The sequence below is a fragment of the Ictalurus punctatus genome, chromosome 7, assembly GCF_001660625.3.
Source record: "Ictalurus punctatus breed USDA103 chromosome 7, Coco_2.0, whole genome shotgun sequence".
Taxonomy (NCBI): Eukaryota; Metazoa; Chordata; class Actinopteri; order Siluriformes; family Ictaluridae; genus Ictalurus; species Ictalurus punctatus.
In genome coordinates this window covers 17,774,147-17,802,067 of record NC_030422.2, presented here as the reverse complement: position 1 = coordinate 17,802,067, position 27,921 = coordinate 17,774,147, and the positions used below count along the sequence as shown (strand labels likewise).

The following is a 27,921-nucleotide window of genomic DNA, read 5'->3' as shown; positions in this document are numbered from 1 at the left end:
AGAAAATTTAGAAACTTTTTACTAAAATCTGTCATGAAAGAAATCATCTCCATAGTCTCCTTGGCCTCATGGCATCATGGTCACAAGTATAAAGACTATGCAACTAATGACACAGAAGGAAAAAAAGGGCTAGTAATATATTCTGCTTCATTCACTCATGTTTCTAGGTTATAGTGTGTCAGTACAATCTGAAAATAAAAAGCAGCAAGAGAGTCAAACGTGGCTTCAGGCCCCTTAATCATAACTAACGTTAATACGCTTTGAGAAGTTCATTTTTAATTGTTGTATTCTAAAACCACACAAAAAGGCATCCATCCATCCGTTTTCAGTACTGCTTATACTATACAGGGTCATGGGGAGCTTGGAGCTTGTGCTCAGGTGGGGGACACCCTGGGCAGGGTGCCAAACCATTGTAGGGCACAAGCACACACCCATTTACGCACTACGGACAATTTAGTGATGCCAATCAGCCTACAGTGTATATCTTTGGACTTGTGGAGGAAACCGGAATACCCAGAGGAAACCCCCAAAGCACAGGGACAACATGCAAAGTCTGTGGATACAGGGCGGAGGTGGGAATCGAACCCGCAACCCCAACAGTTTCACTTTTAGGAAAGGTTCCCTTTCAGAAAACCTATTTTTCCCTGGGAGCGTAATGATCTGTGACGGCTGCTGTCAGGTAAATGTGTAATTGGGAGGATGAGCAGAGACAGGAGACGAATGTGTAAAGCCTAAGTGAACGAATGAAGTCAGCTCCTTCGTGCTAGCAAAGCCACAAAACACAGGGTTTTCTAAGAGAGGGACAGGTTTACTTTATTATATACTTTATTTATTGAAAAATGTGAAATGTGATGTCTTTTGTAAAAGAACAGTGAACTATTTTATGAGGTTTACAGAATTCATTTTCAAATAATGATGGTAAGGACTAATATGAAAATGCCCAGGAACTTGATAGTTTTTGTGTCATCGACGTCATCAGCTCCTTCTGAACAGCAGGAAGATGGGAAATGCTATAATGCTGAAAAACAACACAAAAACAGTGGAGAATCAGGGAGCAGTGGGGAATCAGCATACAGACACATCAGGTTGTGAGTTGCTGCAGGTTTTCTCACCTAGTCAGTCTAGCAAGGACTCCAAGTTTTTCTCTCTCTGCAGCTTTAGAATCAAGGGCATCCTGCTCAACAACTTGAGAGATGATTTCCAGTCATCACAATTAGTTTCTACACGTATGCAGTAGAAAAATAACTGCAGAAAACAGAAAAGAGTTAAAGTGATGTTCGTACTGACCATGAAACTCTGGGCTTGTGGCACCTGGTGAAGACTCCTGGGAATCAGCATATGCCTGAGAGACAAGAGTGTGTGTAAAAAAATCAAACATGTAGAACATATTGAGGCTTGTTATGAAACATGATTACACTAATGTGTCAGGTTGTATAATAACGCATGATCAAACACGGAGACACAGACAGACAAAGTTTCTGTGCACAAGCTATAGACAGACCTCCCTTACATACACACCTCATTGGCACAAACCATCTCTTCTGCGCCTTCAGACATTGGCAGCTCTCTGAGAGAGAGACAGAGAGAGATATAAAAAGGTATGTGTTCTTTGTTAGTTGACACATCCAATTCCGGTTCCCATTTCCAGCACATTTAACATATAAACAAAAAGCCTGTCTGAGCCACGTCTGTGAGCTCCTCTGCCTGAGGCCACACCAATTACCTGAAAAACACGGTGTATTTTGGACTGGGTAGGACACTGGATTGTCTAAACTGTGTTACACAGAACAGGCCTACAGCTAGAACTGCACAATTCGGATTTAACAGGAGCTGTCAAACCTCTCTCTGATTGCCTTATAGATATGCTCTTTTAGAAAGGGATATTTATGTAATAGCTAAACAGTTATGTTCAGCCTGTTGGCTAAGTGATGGCTTCACGGCGATGGCGCCTCCTCTATTTTATAACAACAGCCTCTAGGCAGTCGCCTAATGTAGCACATAAGACTAGTGACAAAGGTCCTGTTTATATACAGTTGTCTCATGTGTCCTGTATCTGGTTTGTTATCCTGAAATGATCTGAATCACATGCATTTACACTTTTAGTAACGCGTCACTGATTAGCCACACCGAAATCTAATTCCTGTACCACATGGAATTCATATTGTGTTGTCAACCATGTGTTGTCCTTTGTTTTCGGTCGTTGATTTATTTTAAATTTTAGTGGTAGTGTCCCAAACACAGAGACTTGGATTACAAAGTCATTTGAATCCCAACAGTCCAAAATCCACAATCCCATAACAAAAATGACGAAACAGACAGAAGATCAATTAGGAATATAGTGAGAATCATACCAAGTTCACCATCCATGTATAGTGGGCATGCGCAAAGAGTTTTTTTTTTCATGGTATCCTGAGTTAAACACTGTAAATACAGAATAATATTAATTTTATGCTATGTATTATAGTCCCATAATTAAAAAAATATAACTAACTTATAATTCACATAATAAACCATGAATGTTGTTGAACTGTTTTGATGCTTATTGCTGTAAAAGATCATTGTCAAGCCAATGAGCTCAATTCTTCCGAAGCACCTTGACCACTTTGTTTTCCGCGTCTTGGTTTTCTTCACTTCTCAACTATGCATTGCCTGTGTCCTCAATTTATTATGGCATAATTAGCCTTGATATGTCTTTAACCTGTGCATATAATATACATCCCTCTATTAGGCTATGTTCCCCATTTTATGATTATAGTTCAGCACTGACTCTGGTCCACCTCCGCCCTGGGTGCGTTGTAAGATATTAGTAATTGTTGGAAAAGCTCATCCCTGAAAAAGGCTTTTTATTAAAGGGACAATACACCTCAGTCTCAGCAATAAGTGTATAATACCACTTGAAGTGACATTCAATCAGTTATAGCATGGGAGCAGCAGTGGGACATCAAGAACCATCCCTGAACAAAGGGGTATGTGAGCATAATTATCATTCAGAAAGACATCTGTCTAGACAATCCTATCACCTCATCATTTGGGGGTCACACTTGTAACAACATCAGTACTGTGAAAACAGAAAGTGATAACTGAAGAATGCTATCCTTATTTTACATTTAGAGCGAAACTTCATTTACATTACGGAGAGAAAACCTGGTTTGAAATACAGTATAAAATGTCTGTGCTGATATTGTTCGAGGTTCACTTTGACTCCCCGAAGAACCCAAAGAGCTTCATGTACAACCCCAATTCCCAAAAAGTTGGGACAGTATGGAAAATGCAAAAAAAAACCCAGTTCAGTTCACCTTGGACTCTATTGAAAACACATTGTTAACACATTATTTGATGTTTTATTATGTGAAATTCATTTATGTAAAAATATAAAAATTAATTCATTTATTTAAAAATATACACTCATTTCAAATCTGATGACTGCAACACATTCCAAAAAAGTTGGGACAGTTGACTGTTTACCACTGTGTAACAACACCTTTTCTTTTAATAACACTTACTAAGCGTTTAGGTGCTGAAAATGCCCCCATTTCCCCCCATTCATCTATTATGCATTTCTTCAGCTGCGCAACTGTACGGGACCTTCGTTGCCTTATTTTGCGCTTCATAATGCTCCACACATTCTCAGTCGGAGACAGGTCGGGACTGCAGGCAGGCCATGCTAGCACACACACTCTCTGCTAATGCAACCATGCGCTTGTAATCTGAGCAGAATGTGGTTTGGCGTTGTCCTGCTCTGGATGGTAGCATATGTTGCTCCAAAATGTGTACATATCTTTCTGTATTAATGGTACCCTTACAGGTGTGCAAGTTACCCATGGGGCACTGATACACCCCCATACCATGACAGATGTTGGCTTTTGGACCTGACGCTGAAAACAGCTTGGCTGGTCATTTTCCTCTTTGGCCTGGAAAACATGACGTCTGTTTTGTCCACAAACTATTTGAAATGTCGACTCATCGGACCACAAAACACGATACCACTGTGCTACTGTCCATCTCAGATGAGACTGAGTCCAGAGAAGTCGGCGGCGCTTCTGGACAGTGTTGATGTATGGATTCTGCTTTGCATAGTAAAGCCTTAACTTGCATCTGTGGATGCAGTGGCAAATGGTGATGACTGACAAAGGTTTACCAAAGTATTCCCGAGTCCATGTCAGGATATCCATTAAAGACTCATGACAGTTTTAAAAGACAGTGACGTCTGAGGGATCGGAGATCATGCGCATTCAGAAGTGGTTTTTGGCCTTGCCCTTTATGCACCGAGATTTGACCGGATTCCTTGAATCTTTTACATTGTGCACTGTAGAAGGTGAAATGCCCAAAATCCTACTGATTTGTCTTTGGGGAATGTTGTTCTCAAACTGTTGGATTATTCACTGACACATCATTGGCAGATTGGTGAGCCTCGACCCATCCTTGCTCTTGAAAGTCTAGGCCTTTTTTGGAGGCTCCATATACTATGATTAGACGATTGCATCACCTGTTTCACATCACCTTCTTATTTCAACTTTTCACATCGCTATTAGTCCTAAATTGCCCCTGTCCCAACTTTTTTGGAACATGTTGCATGCATCAATTTTAAAATAAACCTTTATCTTCAAAAACTATGCAGTTGATTAGGTAAAAGATCACATACCTTGTCTTGATATGTTTTTTGTTTAAATACAAGCCAAAGTACATTTATAAATCACTCCTCTTTGTTTTTATTAGCATTTTCCATACTGTCCCAACTTTTTTTGGAATTGTTGTTGTACTTTGTCATTGCCATACTGCAATAAAGTTATTCTTCACTGAGATCTTCGACCTCCTCATAATTTTTCTTACAGCATGGAGTTTGCATAGTGTCCCTGTGGTTCGGGGGTTTCCTCTGGGTACTCCGGTTTCCTCCCCCAGTCCAAAGACATGTACTGTAGACTGACTGGCATCTCTAAATTGTTCATAGTGTGTGAATGGGCGAGTGAGTGTGCGTGCAATTGTGCCCTGTAATTCTTTGGTACACATTGGTAAACATCTCATATTCCTATTGTCTGGTTCTGTTCTACATAGTCATTTCTGGTTTTGACTTCTGCCTGTGTTATTGGAGCTCAGCTGTGGATTTGCCTCGACTGAACATGAGCCATGCTTTTTTTTAAAATCATGAATCCTGGATATGCTCTAATAAAGAAACTAAGTATGCGCAGTTTTTTTTTAAAACAAAATGATCATAATTCAAATCCCAATGAAAAGCCAATTTGTAGGGATGTACAGTAACAAGCTTCAAATCCATCAGCTGATAATCACACAAGAGAGCTACACTTTTAGAAAATGATTAGAAAATAGACTTAAAAAGCTGGAATAAGAAAGAAACAGTAAAATGTCTTGACCACATATTTACAGCACCCACTGGAGACACAGATGGGCATCCATCTTGTCATAATGCTGGTCTGAGCTCAGTGGGCCCTCTAGTGGTTCCTCTGTTCTCCTGCGCTTGGGTTCATAAGCTAGGGATAGGCCACAGGAAGTAGGAAGCTGTGGACTGTCTGATCTAGATTCCCTATCCTGTACAGGAAACACATGCCCCAAAAAATCAAATTAAACCACAGATTAAAGAGCAGGCAGAAAGAAATGGACAGATTTAAAGCATCAGCAATGTGCTGAATTAAAAGTAAATATAAGTTTAGCAATTTCACATTTATGTATTTACATTTTAAATAAGGTTAACATGTATTTCACAATCTCTGGGGCAGTTCACTTTCCATCGTACAGAACAAAACTGTCAAAACTGACAGAGGTGCGTGATTATAGATCTCTCTTTAACTGACATAATATTTATTCTCATTAACACTATACTTAGGTAGAAATGTAACTACTTTGGCAGAGAAGTGCTTAATAAGATAATAAGCTGTAAGGAATAATAGTTGCTTTATATGTGTGGTATAAATTCAGACCAGATGGTGGAAAAGAACTTACTGAAGGGACCCATTTGTTTGCATGCTTCACTAGAAGACAAAAAAACAAACAAAAAACGATACAGGCACTAATTATACAGCTTATCATGATGTTGTTTAGGAATGTGTATGTATAAGATGCTAAGTGTTATTCACCTGTGACTGGAGGGATTAGCTCATTTGTCTCCACATACAGTGTGATGAGGAAGGGGTAAGCAACTAATTTCTTGTCTCCTTTCCTGAATCTCAACTCTGACACACGCTCCCACCTACTCTTATCTGCAGGCAGAGTAATGAATCATTCTGAAATTTTTCTGGACAACAGTTCACAGCTAACTTTTACCAATAAGCAAACAATGGCAATGCTGCAGTTATTGCAACGGAATTCAAATATTCATTATCTATATGTATATATGCACAGGGCTACAGAGTGAAGACTATAATTGCACATGAATATATGTATTTCATAAGCATAGAATATAGCGTACAGGGAAAGATGTTGAAATGTTGTGTGGCGAATGGATGAAGATTGTCCAGGCTCACGAGTACAACTCGTACAGCGTTCTGTAAGACAGTATTATGATAATGAAGACTTGCGCATACAGCTATTATACAACTATTATAGTTCATATAATGTTCTCGTTCTGTTACCTCAAGCTCCTCATTGACAAACTCACTGTCCAAAATCTCTTCTTCACGACTACAATACACCAAAAGCAAATGAGAAAGCAGAGTTAATATACTAGCAGAAGCCAGAGGGCCAGTCAATAACCACCTAAAGCTCTGCCCTAGACTACAAAGAACTTTATATGGTGAATTTGCATATGTAATCCATCAAAGTTTGGTTGATGTCTGTGTGGAGTTTCACATGTTCTCCCAGTGCTCCCAGAGTTTCTGGATCTACCGCAAACCTGACCAGGATAAAGCGGTTACTGAAGATGAATAAATAAATGTACTCTATTTTTCTTATTAACCAAAACATGTGATTGTTCTTTGGCAAGGAGTGTTTATGCCCCAAAACATACACTCAACATCCATTTTATTAGGAGCACCTGTACAACTGCACATTCATGCAGTTATCTAATCAGCCAATCACACAGTAAAATCCCTAGTATTGAATTAACATGCAGAGTGCTCATTTTTGTCCAATGGACTTATATAAACACTGTAGGGTGTAAATTCAACACTGTGGGTGTTAAATCAACACTGGGGATTTTGCTGTGCATGTGACAACAGCACAATACCAAAAATCATGTAGATACAAGACAAGAGCTTCAGTTAACAAAATGTGATCTCAGTGATTTTAACTGTGCTGCTATGTAATTGGTTGATTAGATAACTGCATGAATGTGCAGGTGTACAGGTGTTCCTAATGAAGTGGATGGTGAGTGAATATTTCTATTTTTTTTAGCGGTGTAAGTTTAATGTGTAGTATTAATAATATTATTCATATAAAAATGTATAACAAGGTGTTTAATCATCTCTCTTGCCTGATTTTACTTCCTCGTCTGATCTTGAACTTGTAGACATGTTGGCCAACCTGAAAGAATCTGGTTTCAGGTATAGGGAATGAGAAGGCCTGGATTGGCATGATGTTACTTCACTTCAAGAGACTGATCTGCTGACAGAAAGAAATGCATGATGTTGTTAATAGGTAATAGGGAATTGGTAATAATCAACATTTTCCTCAACATTTCACCCAGCTATATCTCCTGGATAAACCTATTATGTACATCCTTTATATAGTGTAACCTGTGGGTACGGTTATACATTTTTTCTCAGATGGTTTCATTCGAAATTAGCTTACAGTGCTCATAAGGATGTTCATTTGAATCTAAATTATGACACATTTTGTTCTTGTATTAACATCCTAAAACAAAACAGAAGTAAAACCTTTGAAAGTCGGATATATAGATACACCGGTATGTTCTGTCAGTCAAGAGAATCTCCTAAAAACAGTAGTGGAAGAGGCGAGTTAACGCTGTCAATCCCGCGCTCGTGTGATTGGACGGTTCAGCGTCCAATAAGCCGCGGTAGTTCTGCTGTCTCCATGTTTACGAACACCAGAGTCCCGCCCATATTGTCACGTGATTGAGGTAAGCCTAAACATGGCTGCACAGGACTGAAGAAACGTTCGAGTGTTAACTATTTAAAACTATGTTTCGTTTAGAGAACTTGTCGTCACTTTTAGTTGGGTTTCAGACTCGTAGACTAAATTACTGTAATTTTTGAATTCATACATTTATGAGTTTATTGTTGCTGCTGCTAACTGCGTTCTCTGCTTTGCGCCGCTGATTATTTGGTAGCGAGTAGTAAATATTATGGGATGTTGGACACGTGCACTGTTTAGTCATTGTTTTCTCATGTTGTGACATTGAGTAGTGGGTAGTGTCCAAACTATTTAAATGACTATCCAAAAATTAATGAATCTATACTCACTTCCATTACTATATGATTTGTACATTATTTTATTCTACATAATAATTGTCTTGAACCTGAGGGTATCCTGACATTGGGTTGTTTATATGGAAATGTATTGAAGCCTTTTCTATTAGCTGTGACTTGTTCAGGTGGGATTGTCTTCTTAACCTTTGTTGTTGTTGTTGTTGTAATTATTTGAACATGTAGGTCTAGTATTTTGTTTGGTTGAGAAGGATCCTGTTCTAGAGTACAGGTTGTCAAACCTGTTCCTGGAGTACTCCCTCTCCTGCACAATTTAGTGTTTTCCCTGCTCTTAGCACACCTGGTTCACCTGACTAACTGTGCTTCCTGAGTTAAGTCAAATGTTTAGGAGGGGAAAACACTGAAATATGCAGGACAGGGGGTACTCCAGGACTTGGGTTGGGAGCCTGTGGTCTAGAGGATGGCTGTCACATGGAGTCACATGCTGCTTGGTGATTCCTTAGCTGCGCCGGAGGTTAAGAAGTTTTCTCTGTTAATGAAACCGGTGCAAATGCAGATGATTTGCAGACAACATACTCGGAATGCAACTTGTATATAATTTACTTTTAATTTCTGTCAATACCAAAGCTCACTCTCACTCTTCCGGCAAAGTACTTGCTTTCTAGCTTGGTTTCCAGCATTTTGGAAAACAGTATCAGTATAATGGAGACTTTCATGTACACCTATTATACAGATTTCATTTACAGCTGTTGCTGCTATTATAGAGTGAATTATAACTTTTATGTGCAGATATTATAGTTCACAGCTGATGTGAATGTGGGCTAATTTCTCTGTAACTCTGTGTTTATCAGATTAGATCTGGGGCTTCTTCTGTGCTCTATAGCCTTGATTCTCCATGACTGACCACAGGTCTTGTGTCCAGCTGAACACTGGAGTTCAGATGCCACTGTTGGGTTTGGGCACGTACCGTTTGCAAGGCCGTGAGGAAATTTATCAGACTGTGGATGCTGCCTTAACAGCAGGCTACAGAGCTTTCGATACAGCAGCAGTGTACCGCAACGAGGCAGACATTGGACAGGCCCTTTGCACCTTGTTGCCCAAGCATGGGCTTTCCAGAGCTGAAGTGTTCATAACGACTAAATTAAGTCCAAAGGACCAGGGTTGGAAAGCCAAGGATGGCTGTTTGAGAAGCCTGGAGCAATTAGGCTTAGATTATATTGACCTGTTTCTTATTCACTGGCCTGGTACACAAGGGTTGGATGTGAAGGATAAGCGAAACCCTGAAAATCGAGCTCAAAGTTGGGCAACCTTGGAGGAGTTCCATGCAGAGGGAAAGTTCCGTGCCATTGGAGTGTCGAATTACACGGTGAAGCACATGGAGGAGCTGCTGAAGAGCTGCACAGTCATTCCAGCTGTTCTCCAGGTGGAGTTCCACCCCAGGTTGGTCCAGAGGGAGCTCAGGGAATTGTGTGAGAAAAGTGGAGTATGTTTCCAAGCATACTCCTCCTTGGGGACAGGCGTCCTCCTCTCTGATCCTCTAGTTCTCGAGATAGCAGGACGTTATGGAAAAACTCCCGCTCAGGTGCTTCTGAGGTGGGCTGTGCAGCAAAACATACCTGTGTTGCCGAAATCATGCCAGCCCAACAGGGTGCAGGAGAACGGGTGCTTGTTTGACTTTGAGCTAAGTGACGGTGACATGGCAACGCTTTCTGCTCTGGACTGCAGGGAGAAGTTCTGTTGGGACCCTTCACTAGTACTCTAGACTACCTTCAGTGTCAGACAGTTCTAGATGCTGGTTTAGGTTTAATCAACTGGTTGTTGGGTAATATATTACTGCATGAGTTTGTTATTGGTGAAAGTGATTATGATTATGGTGTCAGGGCTCTCATAATTGAACATGAGATACATATACAGTGCTGTGAAAAAGTATTCTTTGTTTCTTCAGTTTTTTTGTCTCTCTCATACTAAATAGTTTCGAAATTAAAACAATCTAAGATAAACCAAAGACAACCTGAATAAATGCAAAATACAGTTTTTAAATGATAATGCTATTTATTGAAGCAAAAACGTTATCCAATACCAACTGAGCCTGTGTGAAAATGTATGTCCCTGTAGTTACCAATTCCCCAAATCTATGAAACTGCATTCATAATGGGGTTCAGCTGGACTTGACGTAACCAGGCCTGATTACTGGTTCAATCAAATCAACACTTAAATAGAACTTTTTCAGCAACATGAAGTTGGTTAAAAGGTCTTGTGCAGTAACACCCTATGTCAAAGTTGAAAGAAATTCCAGAAATGATGAGGAAGAAGGTGATTGAAATACATCAGGCTGGGAAGGGTTACAAAGGTATTTCAAAGGCTCTGGAACTCCAAAGAACCACACCAAGCGCCATCATCTCCAAAAGTGGTGAGGTGAAAACCACTGCTAACCCATGCCTACTTGATTGTAGATTAGTGTTTATCTGAATTCTTTACACCATTAATCCATATAAACTATTAATATATTTAGATCATTTAAATTCTATATGTAAAAGTATTATTTTGTAAAAGTGCACTTTCCCCAAACCTCACAAATTGGTTCATTGCAGCCTATTTAAGAACAATACAAAAACACATTCTTGCAGTGGTTGCTTTAATAACGTCCTGTTTTTTTTCACATTGTAGTGGTTATAAAAAATGTAATAGTAGATTACACAATTATCTTAAAATCATTACAAAGCATTTCCTTATTATATTTTCCAAGTAACATCACTGAAAATAAGGCTCTGTTGCTATCTCTTCCAACCTTTAACAATCCTACTAATCTTTATTGCTTTCAGGTTGCAGAAAGTTCCATTAAGATAGAGATAACAGAAGATGTAACAACATAAGAATAAAAAACTGTTCAAAGTCCTTTGTAACCACCCTTCATTCCCTTACATAGATAAATAGAATAAAAAGATCATATTATTTGTTTTATTGTAAAAATTAAACTTCTGTTTATTCAGTATGTTTTTGCATCCTTCTAAAACTTTCAAATATCTATAAATTGAAAGGGGTTATAAGTTCTAAAAATATCAAATGAAAGACATGTTTGTTATTGTTTTTGTACAGATTTCATTAGCCCATACCATAGAGAAGAAACATTTTCTTACAGCCCCGAAAGATGGCAGTGAATGACATTGTTGCATCCTTGTTCATGCTCCAGTAATTCCGACTGAATCTCACACACACTGAACTAAAAGGTCATTCTCACAAAAAAGCTTGCATAGTTTCCCCACAGTACTGGAGCTCAGACCCAGGAAAGACTCTCTATCTGTAAAGGTCACTCTGGTGATGTTGGAGAGTGTGATTGGTCCAGGGTCCCTATATCCATCAACTGCTCAGGAAGGTTTTAAACTACTCGATGAATTCTAGCATCAGTCCTTCACTTGAGAGCTTCTGCTTCATCCTTTATACACGGCATAATCAGTGCGCGCTCTCTCTCTCTCTCCCACCATGTGGTCCACTGATGTGTCACTCAGCAGGATGGGTGTTTTGTGCTGTCAGACTGTTCATGGTCTCAGTCTGACTCTTGGTGGCTCCAGAGGAAGTTGAACCAGCTAGAGGAGGTGCGCATCTGACAAGCTGTACCTGCACTCCTCACCCTCTTCATCTGTCAGAGGATAAATTTAACATGAGAAGAGTGTTTTGTGTTACAGATGAATTAATACACTAACTGTATGTTGTGTTCCTGCTTAGTTACATTTCAGGCCCCCCCCCCAAAATAAAATAAAATAAAATAATAATAATTTTACTTAGACATGTCAGGCTGATTGTCTTCAAACTAGAAAGTCATTTGAAGATGTTGACATTGAAATGCACATGTTTTGGCTAGTTTAGCAACGTACAAACTGCATGCCTGAAATACAAAAACAAAAAAACCCCCACAGGCCACAAGCTGTGACAAATGTATAATCTCAAATAGACTTGCTTGTGGTTTCTGACTGACACTTTGTTCTGTAAATGTACAAAAGTATGCTACATAGCTAGGTTTAAATCAGAATTGTGTGTTAGAAGTTAATTGAATTGGCAATACCATATTGTAGCTTCATTTACATATTTATATTTATGCAGTTTTATTCTGCTATTTTATTCAACTGTGTATATACACATGGTATCTTATGAGCCAAACAATGTCTCTGAGGCATGCGTGGGATGATTCAAGCTTGTAGTTTGCATAGTGCTAAACTGGTGGCTAGAAGCTTTCCTGACCTGTTGGCTACGCCCTCGGGTCCTGCACAAGATTAAAGAAGTAAACCGTGTACACCAAACATGTCTTAGCTGTTCAACACTTTGAGAATAGAGAAAGAAATCTGTATGTTTTGAAATATTCCTTAAATCTGCCAGCAGTTTCAAACCATCAATCAGTTTTCCTGCTCTGCTATTTAATGTATGATTTTTTATTATTTTTTTTACCCCTTTGTCGAGTAAGGTGTCAAACTCATCGCTCATTCTTCGCAGCTCTCTGCCATACTTCTTGGCGGCCCAGAAGGCTGGAGGTGCTGAGCGGGTCCGGCGTCGGAAAGCATCTCCATCTCCAGCAGCAGCTCCGGATTTCCCATCAGTAGCCTCCTGGAAGTCCTCTTCATTTATAGACAAATTCCTACTCCTTGCTGTTAGCTCTCCTACAATCAGTAATAATAGAGACCATGTGCCATGTTCCATCAATATTATACAGCCAGGTCCATAAGTATTTGGACAGTGACTCAACTTTTAGAATCTTGTCTCTATACACCATCACAATGGGTTTGATATAAAGCATTCAAGGTGTGACTGGAGTGTAGACTTTCAGCTTTAATTCAAATGAACTGTTCAGGAATTCCAGATTTCAGGCAGTCATTGACTGCAAAGTATTTGCACCCAAGTGTTAAAATAATCCTAATAGTTATGATTGTTAGTTTCTCCAATTACTTTTCAGCCCGTGAAAATGGAGGGACTCTGTAAAATAAATGGCTATAATTCCTAAACAGTTAATGCAATATTTTTCGTTAAGCCCCATGAATTAAAGCTGAAAGCCTACACCTCAATCACATCTTGATTGCTTCATTTCAAATCCATTGTGATGGTGTACAGAGGTAAAAGTATGAAAACTGTGGCGCTGTCCAATTGACTGCAAGTCCTAATGGAAATTCTTCATCTCAACTCTGGTTTCTTTACTCACAAAACTAGATGACATGTTTTTGACTTTGTGTTTGTGCGTCCTGGATACAGAGTAAATGATGCAGGAGAACGCGTTTGTACATTTCCCACAGGCCCAAGCCTAGAGACAGACTCACCGCGGGATGGTTGTTGAACACGTAAGAAGTGCTCGGAACGAGACACCGTGGCTCCCTGGTTGACCTTTACGTGCTCCGTGTCTTCTTGATCACCAGATGTGTCGGACTCGTCAGATATCGTGCATATTTTATCCATTGTGAGAACTAGAACAATAGTGAAAGCCGTCAGCGTCAGAATTTCCACCTTAGAAAGAGACAGGAACAAATCAGCATGTCCGTTGTGTGACAGGTGTTCAGGCTTACGTATGTATATAAGCCTAAAATAATAAAACGCACACAAATGGTAAAAGGACAAAAAATATGTCTAATATGCTCAAGGTTAATTTAAGATATGACAAACAGTTGTTCTACAATCAGAAATAGACCTGACTGTGACAGTGTGGAAAGAATGAATGGTATGAGCTCTATGCCAGGCATTTGAGCTACTTGCACAGCTGATGAAGGACTTTCTATCAGAGAGATGTTTCTCTACAATTAATGATTTTTATGGGACGAAACACAAAAGTAAAATACATGGTGATGGACTGGCGTGTATCCAATGTTCCTGGGATGAGCTCAGGATCCAAAACAACCCTGACCAGGATACAGTACTTACTGAAGCTGAAGGAATAAATATTATAATCAAACTGTTCTTACTCTTCTGTCGCCACAAAGGTGTTTCCAGAAAATACTTCATATTCATTGGCAAACAGGTACAGATCAACAGAGAACAAAGTTGTAACTATCGAAGTAAAATATGACCTCAAAATCTCAAAACGTGAGTTTTAGGGAAGTGTTTATATCAGCTTCTTGAGCTTCCTATTTTCTCTCTGTTTTGAGATATGTTCCTGTGGAGTAATATCCTGTACGGTAACTTCAACTAAACCTACATGAAAAGGCTGTTTATAAAATAAATTCTGTTTAGAACATTTATAATATAGCAGAAAACACTGCAGCCTTCATCATAGTTTAACTTCTTACACACACACACTCTCACTCACTGACAGACAGACAGACACACACAGTATATTCACCACTCTGTAAATTTATGAAGTTTATCAACATGAAACAATACTCGATTAGGACAGTCAGTGTGTAGTTAGTTAGCTGCACTGTCATGTTATTATTGTACTTTACTAACATCAACTACTTCCGCCTTATAATTATAGTAGCTAACCTAGGCTACTTTCATTGTTCAGGTTGTTGTTGTTTTTTTGCCTTTTTTTCTTAATACACACAAATTTATTGACACAACAGATGCATTCGGGTTAACAAATCAATGTTATTAAAGCAAATAAGCGCACATAGAATTGTTTAACTGCAAGTTTACTCGCTGGATAGTGAAGACTAGCATACATAGCAACTTGTTAGATCTCGGTCTCCACAATTTTATCATTTATTACAGGTTTATATAGATTAAATGATTTGGCAGACTTCGCTAGGATACTTTTTCGGTCAGTACAGTGGTACTTACCAGATTTCGGCGCTGGACCCTTGCTCAACAGCAGAAAACCGCCGTCGTTACCAGATAACCTGAAGCGTGTTTGTTTGGCGCTGTGCAGGGTTGCCAGATCTCTATCACCACAAAAAAAAATCTCATTGTTATCAGATGTGCGTGTCCTTCCTTCCTAACTACCATTATCAAATGTAGCACTGCAATGTTTTAAATATAAAGTTATACAATATATATATTATAAAGCATTGTTGAAAGCAAATAAATATTGTTAGTTAATTATTATTAGTATTATTTTACATATTGTCATAAACAAAGAATAGCTATTAGCCTGTGTAAAACAATTCACCTACTCTCAATGTATTATATCATTACCGCACAGATATTCAGATTATGAAATGGGTTTAAATGTAACAGTTCCTGTACGCTTTATATTTTATTAAAAATAAAATAAAAATAATAACAAAGGATGTACAAAATAAAAAAGTGTAATTCGGGATAAAGAGAACATGGCAACACTCAACACCAGCGTTGTGGAGCAGTCCAAACAACAACCGACCGGACACACGTTTCATTTGATTATTTTATTTACTTTGGTTTGTTTTGTTTACTTACTGGTAAATAGGTGGCTGTTCATTAGGACTACTTGTAAAAACACGTCTGTGTAGGGTTTAAGTAAAGTGGCCGGTCCATTTTCGTGTTAAATGAATATTATATCAGCCTGCATCAGTCTTTTTATTTTTAAAACCAAATAACATAAAATAATGTAACTAATATTGTGTATAAACTATACCTTTAATGAAAGGATTTCACTTAAGGATGTAATTAAAGGTTGCCATACACTAGGTGCCACTATTGTTCAATATATTGAAATACTTTAGCCTTACCACCAGTTCTGGTCTCAAATCACAATTAAGCTCTGTTACTGATATGCAGTTCATCCAAATGTAATGAATGATACATATCTTATATTGATTGAAATATAGTTAGTTGTCTTGTAGGTATTTTGACCAAATCCCATGCTACTATGAAGCCCATACAGTAATATCACTATGTGGCCATTCACGTTCCATTAACACATATTTTGCACATGCATGCAGTTTTATACAGTATTACATGCTGCTGTAGTGCTCTTGTCCATTCTCTGACAACCCTTGGATATGCCACTGTTCCATTTCGATATGATGTAGCCACAATTTGCAAACAAAACACTATATGGCCAAAGAACACCTGTATGAACACCTTGCCATTACACCCATATATGATTGTTGAACATCCCATTCCAGATTTAGTCCCCCTTTGCAGCCATAACAGTCTCCACTCTTCTGGGAAGGCTTTCCACTAGATTTTGGAGTGTGGCTGTGGGTATTTGTGCTTATTAAGCCACAGGAGCATTAGTGAAATCAGGTATTGATGTCAGGTGAGGAGGCCTGGGGTGTAGCCAGCATTCCAAATCATCTCAAAGGTGTTCAGTGAGGTTGAGTTCAGGGGCTCTGTGCAGGACACTCAAGTTCTTCCACACCAACCTTGGCAAAACATGCCTTTATGGCCCTTGCTTAGTTCACAGGGGAATTGTCATGCTGAAAAAATGTTTTGGGCTTGACATGCTTAGTTTCAGTCAAGGAAACTCTTAATGCTACAGCATACAAAGACATTTTGATATGATGTGTGCGTCCAACTTTGTAGCAACCATTTGTGAAATATGCACATATAGGAGTGATGGCCAGGTGTCCACATACTTTTGGCCATACAGTGTACATATTTATAATATACAAATCCCATTCATGGGTGTGTGAATGTGTATGTGATTGTGCCCAGGGTGTACCCTGCCTTGTACCCGATGCTCCCTGGGATAGGCTCCAGGCTCCCTGCAACCCTGTAGGTTAAGCAGTATAGAAGATGAATGGATGGAAATCCCTTTCACAAAATATACAGACAAAATGAAAAATTAAGATAGGTATATAAACGGTCTCATTCATTCATTCAACTTCAGTAAGCATGATCTGGAACTTATCCTGGGAACACTGAGTGTGAGGTGGAAAAACATCCTGGATAGCATGCCAGTCCACTAAAAACACACACACACACACACACACACACACACACAGAGTGCCAGTCCTCCTTTTTGTGAGTTGGGAGGAAACCAGAAAACCCAGAGGAAACCCAGACTGGGAGAAACTTGTGAAACCCTACCCAGATAGTTGTATAAATTGTATCTATAACATTTTGTCTATAAGGTTAAACTACACAAAGAACCCGAATACAACATTATCGAACAGTTTAATAACTTTGCACTGATTTCTCAGTCGTCCTGATTTGGTGTTCAGTGAAAAATGAAACTGCTTAAAATCGTATCTGCTTATTCGTTTTATATACAACTATATAAATCATGACTTCAAATTTATAACCTACTGAACTAAACTGGTAAAACTTTATCCCGGAAGTAGAAACATACAACCCCCCCCTCCCCCCTTTTCAGTGGTGCATTCCCCCCCCCCCCCCCCCCTTTGTGGAGTGACGTCAGCGCGCGAGGTTTCGTCTGGAGCTGAAGATGGCGAGCGCAGAGACCGCGGCGGAGCACGAGCGGATCCTCCGGGAGATTGAAAGCACTGACACCAACTGTATCGGTCCAACACTCCGGTAAGTCGTCGGTAATAAAAACAAAACCCGGGTAGCACGCAGTTCGGTGTGTTGGCTAAGTTCCAGGGTGGAGACGACTGTATGAAAACGTTGTCTTGTTTGTCTTCTCTCGGTAACTCTTCGCAGACTTCCAAAGATTCTTCACTTAACTTGTCATGCAGCTAGCAGCCGGCTAACTAGCTCTCTCACTGCTAACAATTAACACAGCAAACAGAGCAGACTTAGTATTCCTATCACATGCATGTACAGGCTGCTCTCCTAAAGGAAGCCGGTGGTAGCATGAAACACACACACACACACACACACACACACACACACACACACACACACACAGAGGAGAGCTCTCTTTCTAACCGCTCTAATCATTCAAATGTAACTGAAGAAAGCTCCGAGTTTCCCAACTTCCTAATTTAATGTTAGCTCGCGCCATCAGATGTGCTTGTCATTCCAGCACTTATTTATTTCAGCAGTGTGAAGTACTGCTCGACTACAACCACGTGGTATGTACATCATGCATCAGAAATCTGGCCAGTGGTGTCTCAGTGGTTAAAGGCTCAGGGTTACTGATCAGAAGGTCAGGAGTTCAAGCCTTAGCACTGCCAAGCTACCACTGTTGGGCCCTTGAGCAAGGCCCTTAACCCTCAACTGCTCAGATGAATAAATGAGCTGAATTTATAAAGTCGCTCTGGATAAGGGCATCTGCCAAAATGTCATAAATGTAAATCTAACTGGCTTTAAATCTATATGAGAGATTTGTGCATGCACACTGCTCATGAAGCCGGTTCACTTTGTAAATGTCCTCTCTCGGGCTTTGTTCCAGGTTTTGTCAAGTTAAGATACATGACGATTCTTTATTTTGATCTCAATGAACAGCAATGAAGCATCATGCATAATGCAGAAGTATGTGGACACCTGATCATCGCACGTATCGTTTGTGTTTGTTGGACATGCCATTTTCTTTTACTGTTATAATAACCTCCAGTCTTCTGGGAAGGTCAGAACAGTCTTCCTCTAGACTTTGGAGCGCGGCTGTGGGGATTCGTGCTCATGCAGCTACAATAGGCAATGTTGTTGGGTGAGGAGGTTTGGGGTGCAGACAGCGTCCCAGTTTATCCCATTGGGGTTGAGATCAGGGCTCTGTGAAGAACTCTGAGTTCTTCCACACTTGGCAAACCAGGTCTTCATGTAGTGCACTTTGTGCACCGGGGCACGGTCCTGCTGGGACAGATTCGAGCTCCTTAGTTCCAGTGAAGGGAAATTGTGATGCTGCAGCACATCAAGATATTGTATACAAGTGTGTTTCCAACTTTGTGGCAACAGTTTGGGGAAGAAGCACATATGGATGTGATGGCCAGGTGTCCAAAATCTTTGGGCCACATAACCAAAAGGAGACAATTGTTCTTCATTCATATATAACGTTAATAAGTGAAAGCAGTGTTGGCTACAAACAAACTAAGACTTGCTAGCTTATGGTTTACCAGATAAAATTATAGAATGAAATAAAAAATATTTGTACATACCTGTCCACATACAACCAGAATGTTTATTGTTGTTCTTGTCACTTTAATTTCTCCAACAAATCACGACTTGAAGTAGGACCAAGCGTCAAGGCTTTTGTATGCTTTCAGACTTTGCTTGGTGTATTTCCCCGGCCACGAAATCAGGTGCATATAAGCTTTGGGAAAAGCGATTTCTGGCCACATGCCAATGTACATGAAACACAGGTTCTTGGGCAAGTTGTAAGGGTCACTGTTGAGTCCAGCTGTCTTTAATTTAAGTGGTTAATCATTAGTTGTACTAGTGTTTTCCCTGCTTCCCCTATTAAACCCGGCCATTTTGCTGGACATTTTGCCACTCAGTCCGGCCGAGGGGGCTTGTTCTGGCGGTAAAGTGACGTCAGTGCGTACCCTCTATATAATGTGTTTACAGCAGTATTGTATTACAAAGCCAAAGAGTTTTGGGTGGTGTTGTGTCCTTGTGCGGAGAAATGGTGGTTTATATAATATTATGTTAGGGTGAGTCCAGAGGGAGGGGGGCTGCAGAATGTTTAGTGAAGTCACAGCTGGAAACCAAATGGATGAGAAGCATGGAGTAAGAAATTTGATTGATTGGGGGGCGGGGACTGAAAAGGTAAAGAGTTACAGACAGAACTTCATTTAACCCTTTTTACCAGAGGACAAAAAATTACACTTGTGCCTGTTTTGGGGGTGCCCGTGTTCAGCATTGAATTTATTTGAGATGTCACATACGGTAGTGGTTCATGGCTCATCTGAAAGTAGACACTCAGGGCTTTAAGACTTTAACTTTGGAACCATGCTTTAAGAAAGAATAATGCTAATCTTACTCAAATCATGGGTGGTTATGAGAATTATGTTTAAAGACTGAGATTTATGATCAGGTACTAATCAAATAACTTATTTAACTATATACTGATGTTGAATACTTCGTTTAAGATTTAAATAAGATATAAAATGTAACTAATTTTCACTGCATGTTCATTATAAAACAGCATTCTTCAATAATTACATTAAAATTACATTGTTTGGCATATTTTCTCTCTCTCTCTCTCTCTCTCTCTCTCTCTCTCTCTCTCTCTCTCTCTCTCTCTCTCTATATATATATATATATATATATATATATATATATATATATATATATATATATGTATATATGTGTATATGTATATGTATATATGTGTGTGTATATGTATATGAAACATATGTATGTATATAAACTTAGAGAACTTTACAGAAAAGTTCTAAAAAACAAACAAACCAAAAATGGATGTTTTTTTTCCCCACACACATGTTTATTTCTTCCATGTAAATGGTGATATTAGGCCCATTCCTGCTCTCTGAGATGCCCGAAGTACTTGTCCATAATCATCCAAAATTTGAAGAAGTTATCTTCAACCACTAAAATTCTGTGTGAGGTTATCCAAACAAATGTAAAAACTGCTCCAAATGGCATAAAGTGTCCCCAAGTGGCAAAAAGAAGTGTTTTGAAAAAGTCAGCAGGTAACCAGCTGATAATGCTTCATGAATAACTGACACTGTGACCTGTATGATTGAGTAAATGATGAAACGCACCACAACCCAAATCTGTCACTTTGGCTTGTTTAGCTAGCAAACACACACCATGCCTTAATCTAATATCTTCTGTAGCTGGCAGGTCTTTAATTGTGTGTGTAACATACCTTTTTATCAGTTCATTCTACTTAGCAGTTTTTAAGATTGGTATAATGTGTTTTCACCCAGCTGTGCAAACACGTTGCTGAGCAGCTAATGAGAATCGCACAATGTAGTATTCATACACTGGTGAGAAGCTGTCACTAATTTTAGTTTATAGACCTAGTTCTGTGTGTGTGTGTGTGTGTGTGTGTGTGTGTTGCACACTGATAAAGGCTTCATATTTTCACTTACTCATTGGTGTGACTTGTGTGATAGCCAGGAAGGGCCTGGTCTGTCTTGCGCCTCTCTGCTGGGCCTTTGTAACGCGAGAGCTCTCGAAATGGGATTATTTTTGTCCGTGACAAAGCTGATCATCCTATACACTGGATCATATTCTCTAAATTCCCAGAGTACATTATTAATAGTGTTCACCTCATCTCAGAATTACGGTAATTACTAGATTCTCCTCGGAGCTGGTCATTAGCTCACACTCAGACATTAGTCATTTCTGTGGTGGCACACCCAGTAACGACATGGATACAGCTAGGACATATTGTAAACCCTGTCACTGGTCTGCTTTAGGAACCACGGCTAAAGAGGGTCTTCAAGCTAAAAAGTGTAACTGCACACTGTAGGGTTTATTATGAGGTTATTCGCAGGAAAATGACAAAAGTGTTGTTGGAAAATGAATCAACACCTGATGAATAAGTAAAGAATGAAGGGACATTGCTGTCATAGAACGATATACAAAAGTCCTATTAGCCTTATTAGGACGTTAGAGAAATTCGTGTTTCACAGACGTAGTTCACGATTTTAATCCCGAATCTGCCAAGTCTGTGTTTTTCTCACACAACCACTTTAAAAATTCCTGCGCAAATTACCTACTGTTTTTCAGCTAACTCGGTGATCCTCTGAGAAATCTAATCCCGTCCAAATGCGAATGTCTGTGATTGGATAGTTTTGTAGATGTTGTGCTACCAGGTGAAGAAATAATAAATTAAAAAAATCAGCAAGAAGAGCCAAATCACGTAAACTGTTAAGACTGGCCACTGTGATCTCAGTGTCCAGTAAGAGTCCTCGTGAGGGTTCATTACAAGCAGCAAGTTCTATAAAATCATGTGAAGTTTATTTTAGTTTTAAAAGAATTGAACTAATTTGAATAAATTAAAATTAAATCAATAAATGTAACTTTTTACTTTAAATGCACGCGTCCAGAGCACGTGATCATCTGTGACGCCCAGATGTGCAAAACAGACACTCCCACCTCTGTAATAAACACGGAGGTGTTAGTCCCGTCGGAATCGGTACAAGGAATCACAGACGTCAGGTGATCAGAATTATAATTCAAACTTTGTTTAGAAAACTAGTGCCATCTGAATAGTGCTTAAGACGGGATGCTGTAATGTTTTCCAATAACTGCACAAACCAGTGTGCTTTACTCCTCTTATATTACAGAAATTCACCAGCGATTACAATTAAAAATGTTATTTTATTTATTTATTTATTTTAATTTTTTTTACACGTTATCCATTTACAGTTTCACGCTTAATGTTGTGGAGCATCCGGGAAACAAGTTTGTTCCTCTTATCGCTCATTTTTATAACAGCTATAAACAAGTTTCCTCATCAGCCTCCCTTTCTCTTTCTCTCTTAAAGATAATAAAACAAAAAGCAGTTTGTCAGGTTACAACCACAAGATTTTTTTTTCCCCATGTTGAAAATGTAAAGTTACAGCTTTATCTCTGATACAAGAGATTCCATTCAATATCACTAAATGAACGTCTCCTCAAAAAAGTACAACTCCGCAGTATCAATGATTATGCTTTTTATCATTGGTTTGTATGTGGAGTGTCCTCTATACAAATCTTTGCTTAAGCTCTTAGTATAGATACGGTAATAAGTGTATTTAATATAAAAATTCCAGCTGCAACCGCAAGCTGAACTGTTGTTCAACACCTTTTGACCAATCAGATTTGAGAAATCAGTAATCCTGACCTTTACACTCCTAAATACCTTTAACTGTGGAATCCATTATTTTTGTTTGCTAAATGAATGCTAAAACAACAGTTCTATATGCTACCAAAAAAAACCCAACGAAAAACGGAGAAGTGGCTTGATCTCAAACAGAAAGATACGCTGGCTACAGGAATCAACAATCAGTGTTTGGGCAAAATTTGTGTGTGACAGGTGCACATCGCGAAGCTAATCAAACAGCTGTTTAGCTATTTCTCTGTACCGTCACTACCTCAGGATGGTAGTTAAAACCATCGACTCGACTAAGCAAGCTGCAAACCATCAATAAAGTACGCATCAACAAAGAATAAATTAAGTATAAAGGTTTTTTTTTGTTAGGGAGTAATTCCTGTGGGTGTGATAGCAGAGATAGCATAGCAAAAGATGAATGTTATAATAAAGCTAGCTTGCATACTGTAGATATTCATGTACTGAATTAAGTTGCGTTAGCCAGCGAAGCTAGTTGACGTTCGATAAAGATACCTCGAAAGAACTGATATGGCTTGGTAGTAGAGCTGTTTAATATAATCGTTTTTATGATGCATTGTGACGCTGATGTGAACGATTCCGCATTTAAAAAAAATGCTTAAAATTTTTTAATTAAATATCATATCTACACATATACACACTACTGTTGTTATTGTAAATAAAGTACTCTTATTACATAAATATTAATAAAGTTGCATATGTCCTTCGGAAGTCACGCATGTCCGATGTATCGTAGATAGGAGACATGGCGGAGAGAGAGAGAGAGAGAGCCGGTGCTTATAAATGCACCTAGCTGCTTGAAAGCAGATATTTGGGCACAATTCGGCTTTTACGAAAATAAGAATAACGAGCTTGATTAAAAATTATGCATTGCGCTAGACATGTCGATCCTAGATTAAATACACTACAAATGTGAAGAATCACATGTCCCGTTTTCACCCGGAGGTAAAGTTAGCAGCAACCCTGCAAAACGCAACTAATCAGCCTACGATACAACAATCCATGCTGTCAACTTTACCTCAGACCTCCGACAGGGCATAGATCACACGGTCCTTTGCCACATTTATTGCAAATGATCTCTGCCCTTACTAGGTGGTAGAAAACTCTGGCTTTCGCTTCCTCCTCCATACCCTGGAGCCAAGATACAGAATCCCTTCTGAGTTTTTTCACAGACACACACAGCTATACCTGCACTGTACAGTGGCACAAAATGCAGAATGATGGAGTCAGTGGGTAACGCAAGCGTGATCATCACCTGCGATTCCTAGACATCCATCGCCACAGTATGAATATACAGTAGGGCTGCAACTAAAGATTATTTTCATAATCGATTAGTCGGCTGATTGTTTTTTTGATTAATCGGATGGGGGAGGGGCAAGCTTTCAGTACCTTTTTTTTTTCGTTTATTTAAAATTAAATCCACAAACTGAGTGGTACAAATATAAACTTCGGACTAAAACTTTACACAACTGTTTGTCTAATTATATAAGACTGAAAAGAACCCAATACACACAGACACACATCAGAATATATATTATACATTTAGGACTGTAGTTTAATTCAGTGCCATAAAAAAATGCATGAATACTTATATGCGCATTACTTTTTTATGGATGCACAAAAAGCACTGAATTAAACTACAGTCCTAAATTAATAATAGCAACTCTTTCACTGCACCTTGTGTTTTTTGTTACTCACTGTCTTTAGGAATATTATTTTACTTGTGTTTACTTTTGAACATAGTGTTTTAATTAGACATTACAGATCTTACTCACGCTACACTCTGTATCACAGCGTCTACACCGTGCGTGAGGAGCAACGCGGCCTCGTTACTAACACATCACTTCCGTTATAATAAAGAACATAAGTTACACTGATACAGCATATAATGTCAATGAACTTAAATTAAACTAAGCCTTTTAAGGAACTCGCGACAGGATCACTGTCATGCTGGTGCTAGACAATCTCCACTTTATAAAGTTTATGAATCTTCTCCGCGGTGTTTAATATAAAAGTTCCACTGCCTTAGAGGACTTGGAGGTCACACATTTTCTTCCTCAGTCACTTGACGAGTTCGCCTCCTTCTGATGGTCAGTGAGAGAAAAGAAAGTCATGTACGATGACTCTGGGTATTAGTCTAAAGCTACCGCCGTCACATTACGTGCGTGTGACATCATGTAGGAAGCGGCTTATAGTTCCGGTTAGTAAAAAAACCCCAATATTGTTCCATTTGAACAATATTGATGCTACCTTTCTAAAATCCACACACTAGACGGTACACAGTGCATAGTGTAATTGCATAGTACTTCACTTGGGACACAACTTTAGCATTTACTCTCCGAAGCGTGTTTTCGGAACAGAAGTAACGCAATGAGTAAATCTCCCCCGTGCCGCGCGCAGACCGACTAATCGATAATGAGATTAGTTGACGATTTTCATTATCGATTTTATTGATTAGTTGTTGCAGCTCTAATATACAGTATGTAACGGTAACTGTTCATTATATTTGCAATAACTGGCAGCTGAAATCACATGCGTTACAAACGAGAGCCTTTTACAAAAGCCTATTTGGAGGAGTTTTTGAAAAATGTTATGCGGAGTTGCAGCTCACAAAGAAAGAAACAGGCCTAGTCACAGATAACGCTGCAAATATGGTGCTTGCCGCTCAAGTGGGCTTTGCACACATACCATGCTTCGCACACACACATTGAATCTGACCTCTCAGCGTGCATTGAAACTTGCTGCTCTGTCGAGGCTACTAGCTAATAAAAAGCAGAACGAGAGAGAGTTTCACGTGTGTTATATTAATAAAAGAATTGGAGGACAAGATGCATAGAGGATCGGTTTGTAATGGAATCGTTACCCTCTGAATCATAATCGAATCGTGAGGCAGATGAAGATTCACACTTCTACTTGGTAGCTAAACAAAGTTATGCCGCGTTCATGTGTATTGTCTTTTTCTGATGAAAACTGCTTGAGACTTTTGACTATAAGTACTACAAGTGTTACCATACTTGTGAAAGAAAACTGGTAAGGGTAAAGGTTGAAAACAACATTGGGAGGGAGTTTAAATTATTACAGAACCTAAGCCCTCTGAAAACCTCGAGCAAACCCTGAACTGACTGGTCTTGCTGTTTGTGTCCTCAGTGAGAGCTGATTGTAGCTTTGTACTGTGAAATGATGGACTGATGTCTGTAAGTATATTCTATGAGTCCGATCACAATTATCTCACTTAAATGAGCAAGCTAAACAATATCTGTATTGTCCACGGTGCAGAGTTTGCTTAGCTTGCACAACCCTGCTTTATTCTCTCTCTTTATGCTGTCCTTCTTTCCCTGTCAAGACTTCTGTATTTTAATTGTGGTATCGGTTTGTTTGTGTCTGAACAAGCTTAGCTCGGACTGCTGTAGACTGTATGTGTCTGAGCATGTGTGCGCGATCATAGCTGCTGAGATCAACAGGCTCACTCCTGTTTTTGGTAACCACTCCAGGCTTCCTCTGCATTGACGAGATGAAGATGGTGCTGGATCAGGCATTTCATTTCGAACCATTCTGTGCTTCCCATCTTTCTGCAAAACGGACAGTTCTCCTCTGATGAAATCAGTTCGGTTTCCGCACCAAAGCTAAATTCTTTGTTTTAAACATGAAAAATGTATGATTGTGAATCAGCGAGACAGTCATTGACTGAGGATTACAGCGGACTAGAAGCTACATTGCTAACACTATTGGCGACAAAATGTTCTTTGATCAGTTACACTCAGATTAAAGTTGCTGAAGAGATGCATATGCTTGTTGTATATAGATAATGAAGGATCTGGCTTTAGACGGTGAATGTTCTCCCAGCCAGAGGCACAAATTTTGGCACAATCTTGGCAGTTGAAATGATTTTTATGCAGTGTGTTAGGAAACTCCCAAACCTCGTTACATAATGGTTCATCTCTCAAACAGATGGAAGCACAGGCCAGTTAATATCAGCGATGAGGCAAAATGTCAGTCAGAACGATCACGAAGAGAAAAAGGGCCCAAAACTTTGACCAAGAAAAACGAAACAAAACAGGAAATTGGAGATTAACAATGCTGTTGGCTTCCTTTGCTCTCCTGCGTCGGTCAGCCCAGACACGCTCAAGCATGTTTGAGCAACATCTCAACAGTGAAAATGTGAAAAATCAGCCAGGGGCAAACATTTCATGATTTCTATGGTACGAGCGACATTAGACGGTCGATTTGTAATCACTCTTCATGAAAAGATGGAGATCATATCAACTATAAGTTCGGTACACTGCTGGTACTCTACACATTGAGCGCTTTTAAAGCAAAAAACAGACGCAAAAAGGAGAGTTCTTGCTAACACACAGCTTTTTAAACGTTGGAAACATTCATGAAGACCATGCCAAAGAGCATGGCCAAAAAGTAATGTGAAAAAACAAAGAAGGAATTTCTTGCCTTGGATGACCAGCTGTTTTCTGTTGCTGAGGATGTTTTGCAGGCTAATGGTGCATTTTGAGCATCGACGCTGTTTTTCATATAGAGTTGTTTATACAAATGTTTTGTTGCATACTGCATGTAATAAGTGGAGTTACAGGCTGTTATTGTCAGCCAGATTAGTAGTACAGTGTGATCATTTTTAGAATGTTTATGCTAAAACATTTTTTTTTGTTTTGTACTAATGAATGGACTGACTTTATCAAGGCAACTGTGGTGGTAGAGCGGGTTGTCCTCTAATCGTAGGGTTAGAGGTTCGATTCCCGGCCCACATGACTCCACATGCCGAAGTGTCCTTGGGCAAGACACTGAACCCCAAGTTGCTCCCGATGGCAAGTTAGTGCCTTGCGTGGCAGCTCCGCTACCGCTGGTGTGTGTATGGGTGAATGAGACACAGTGTAAAGCGCTATATAAGTGCAGACCATCAACAATAATTGTCCCCCGCTTAATTACCTTTCTATTTAAATTTTCATTGCAGTGCAGTACTAGTTATTATAAATGTTTCCTTCACCCACACACACACACACACACAGCAGCACCCCGTCAGTAGAAAAGTGGATG

The 27,921-nt window shown here is 39.3% G+C and overlaps 4 protein-coding genes across 10 annotated transcripts in view; 2 read left to right on the top strand and 2 right to left on the bottom strand.

Annotated features, from left to right (window-relative positions):
* Positions 1-853: 853 nt before the first annotated feature.
* LOC108267537 (membrane-anchored junction protein) lies at positions 854-7,926 on the bottom strand. Of its 2 annotated transcripts, none has more exons than XM_047156887.2 (11): positions 7,827-7,926; positions 7,424-7,551; positions 6,585-6,633; positions 6,422-6,497; positions 6,090-6,212; positions 5,956-5,984; positions 5,390-5,544; positions 1,519-1,567; positions 1,288-1,342; positions 1,113-1,185; positions 854-1,018 (listed from the first exon to the last, which is right to left on the bottom strand). In XM_047156887.2, the coding sequence occupies exons 2-11, from the start codon at positions 7,522-7,524 to the stop codon at positions 976-978; spliced, it is 753 nt and encodes a 250-aa protein (XP_047012843.1). In that variant the 5' UTR covers positions 7,525-7,551; positions 7,827-7,926; the 3' UTR covers positions 854-975. The 2 variants fall into 2 exon arrangements, with proteins under 2 accessions (XP_047012843.1, XP_017327175.1); XM_017471686.3 differs by having other exon boundaries at positions 7,424-7,554; positions 7,827-7,912.
* A 34-nt stretch (positions 7,927-7,960) lies between these two features.
* zgc:101765 (aldo/keto reductase) lies at positions 7,961-12,871 on the top strand. Of its 4 annotated transcripts, none has more exons than XM_017471681.3 (3): positions 7,961-8,029; positions 9,188-10,746; positions 12,822-12,871. In XM_017471681.3, exon 2 carries the CDS (start codon positions 9,232-9,234, stop codon positions 10,096-10,098), a length of 867 nt encoding a protein of 288 aa, XP_017327170.1. In that variant the 5' UTR covers positions 7,961-8,029; positions 9,188-9,231; the 3' UTR covers positions 10,099-10,746; positions 12,822-12,871. The 4 variants fall into 4 exon arrangements, with proteins under 4 accessions (XP_017327170.1, XP_017327171.1, XP_053537337.1 ...); XM_017471682.2 differs by having other exon boundaries at positions 8,023-8,503; XM_053681362.1 differs by lacking the exon at positions 7,961-8,029 and adding an exon at positions 8,036-8,154.
* badb (BCL2 associated agonist of cell death b) lies at positions 10,955-15,214 on the bottom strand. 2 transcript variants are annotated; one of them, XM_017471687.3, is made up of 4 exons: positions 15,090-15,214; positions 13,637-13,780; positions 12,777-12,985; positions 10,955-11,973 (listed from the first exon to the last, which is right to left on the bottom strand). In XM_017471687.3, the coding sequence occupies exons 2-4, from the start codon at positions 13,770-13,772 to the stop codon at positions 11,881-11,883; spliced, it is 438 nt and encodes a 145-aa protein (XP_017327176.2). In that variant the 5' UTR covers positions 13,773-13,780; positions 15,090-15,214; the 3' UTR covers positions 10,955-11,880. The 2 variants fall into 2 exon arrangements, with proteins under 2 accessions (XP_017327176.2, XP_047012844.1); XM_047156888.2 differs by having other exon boundaries at positions 13,637-13,820; positions 15,090-15,213.
* A 2,368-nt stretch (positions 15,215-17,582) lies between these two features.
* exoc6b (exocyst complex component 6B) overlaps positions 17,583-27,921 on the top strand; it is a 106,859-nt gene continuing 96,520 nt past the window's right edge. For both annotated transcript variants that reach the window (XM_017471673.3, XM_017471671.3), the window contains exon 1: positions 17,583-17,708. In XM_017471673.3, coding sequence (XP_017327162.1) covers positions 17,620-17,708 — 89 coding nt within the window. In that variant the 5' untranslated portion in view covers positions 17,583-17,619. The remainder of the gene's footprint in view (positions 17,709-27,921) is intronic.

Bases quoted from the DNA above. Each gene is read 5' to 3' on its own strand.
- LOC108267537 (XM_047156887.2), bottom strand. From the start codon at position 7,524: ATGCCAATCCAGGCCTTCTCATTCCCTATACCTGAAACCAGATTCTTT. The intron at 6,634-7,423 runs GCAAGAGAGATG...GGTGTATTGTAG, and splicing joins AGACGAGGAAGTAAAATCAG to TCGTGAAGAAGAGATTTTGG. The intron at 6,498-6,584 runs GTAACAGAACGA...ACTGTCTTACAG, and splicing joins TTGTCAATGAGGAGCTTGAG to AACGCTGTACGAGTTGTACT.
- zgc:101765 (XM_017471681.3), top strand. From the start codon at position 9,232: ATGACTGACCACAGGTCTTGTGTCCAGCTGAACACTGGAGTTCAGATG.
- badb (XM_017471687.3), bottom strand. From the start codon at position 13,772: ATGGATAAAATATGCACGATATCTGACGAGTCCGACACATCTGGTGAT. The intron at 12,986-13,636 runs GTGAGTCTGTCT...TACTGATTGTAG, and splicing joins TGTTCAACAACCATCCCGCG to GAGAGCTAACAGCAAGGAGT. The intron at 11,974-12,776 runs GTAAAAAAAATA...ATCCTCTGACAG, and splicing joins ACACCTTACTCGACAAAGGG to ATGAAGAGGGTGAGGAGTGC.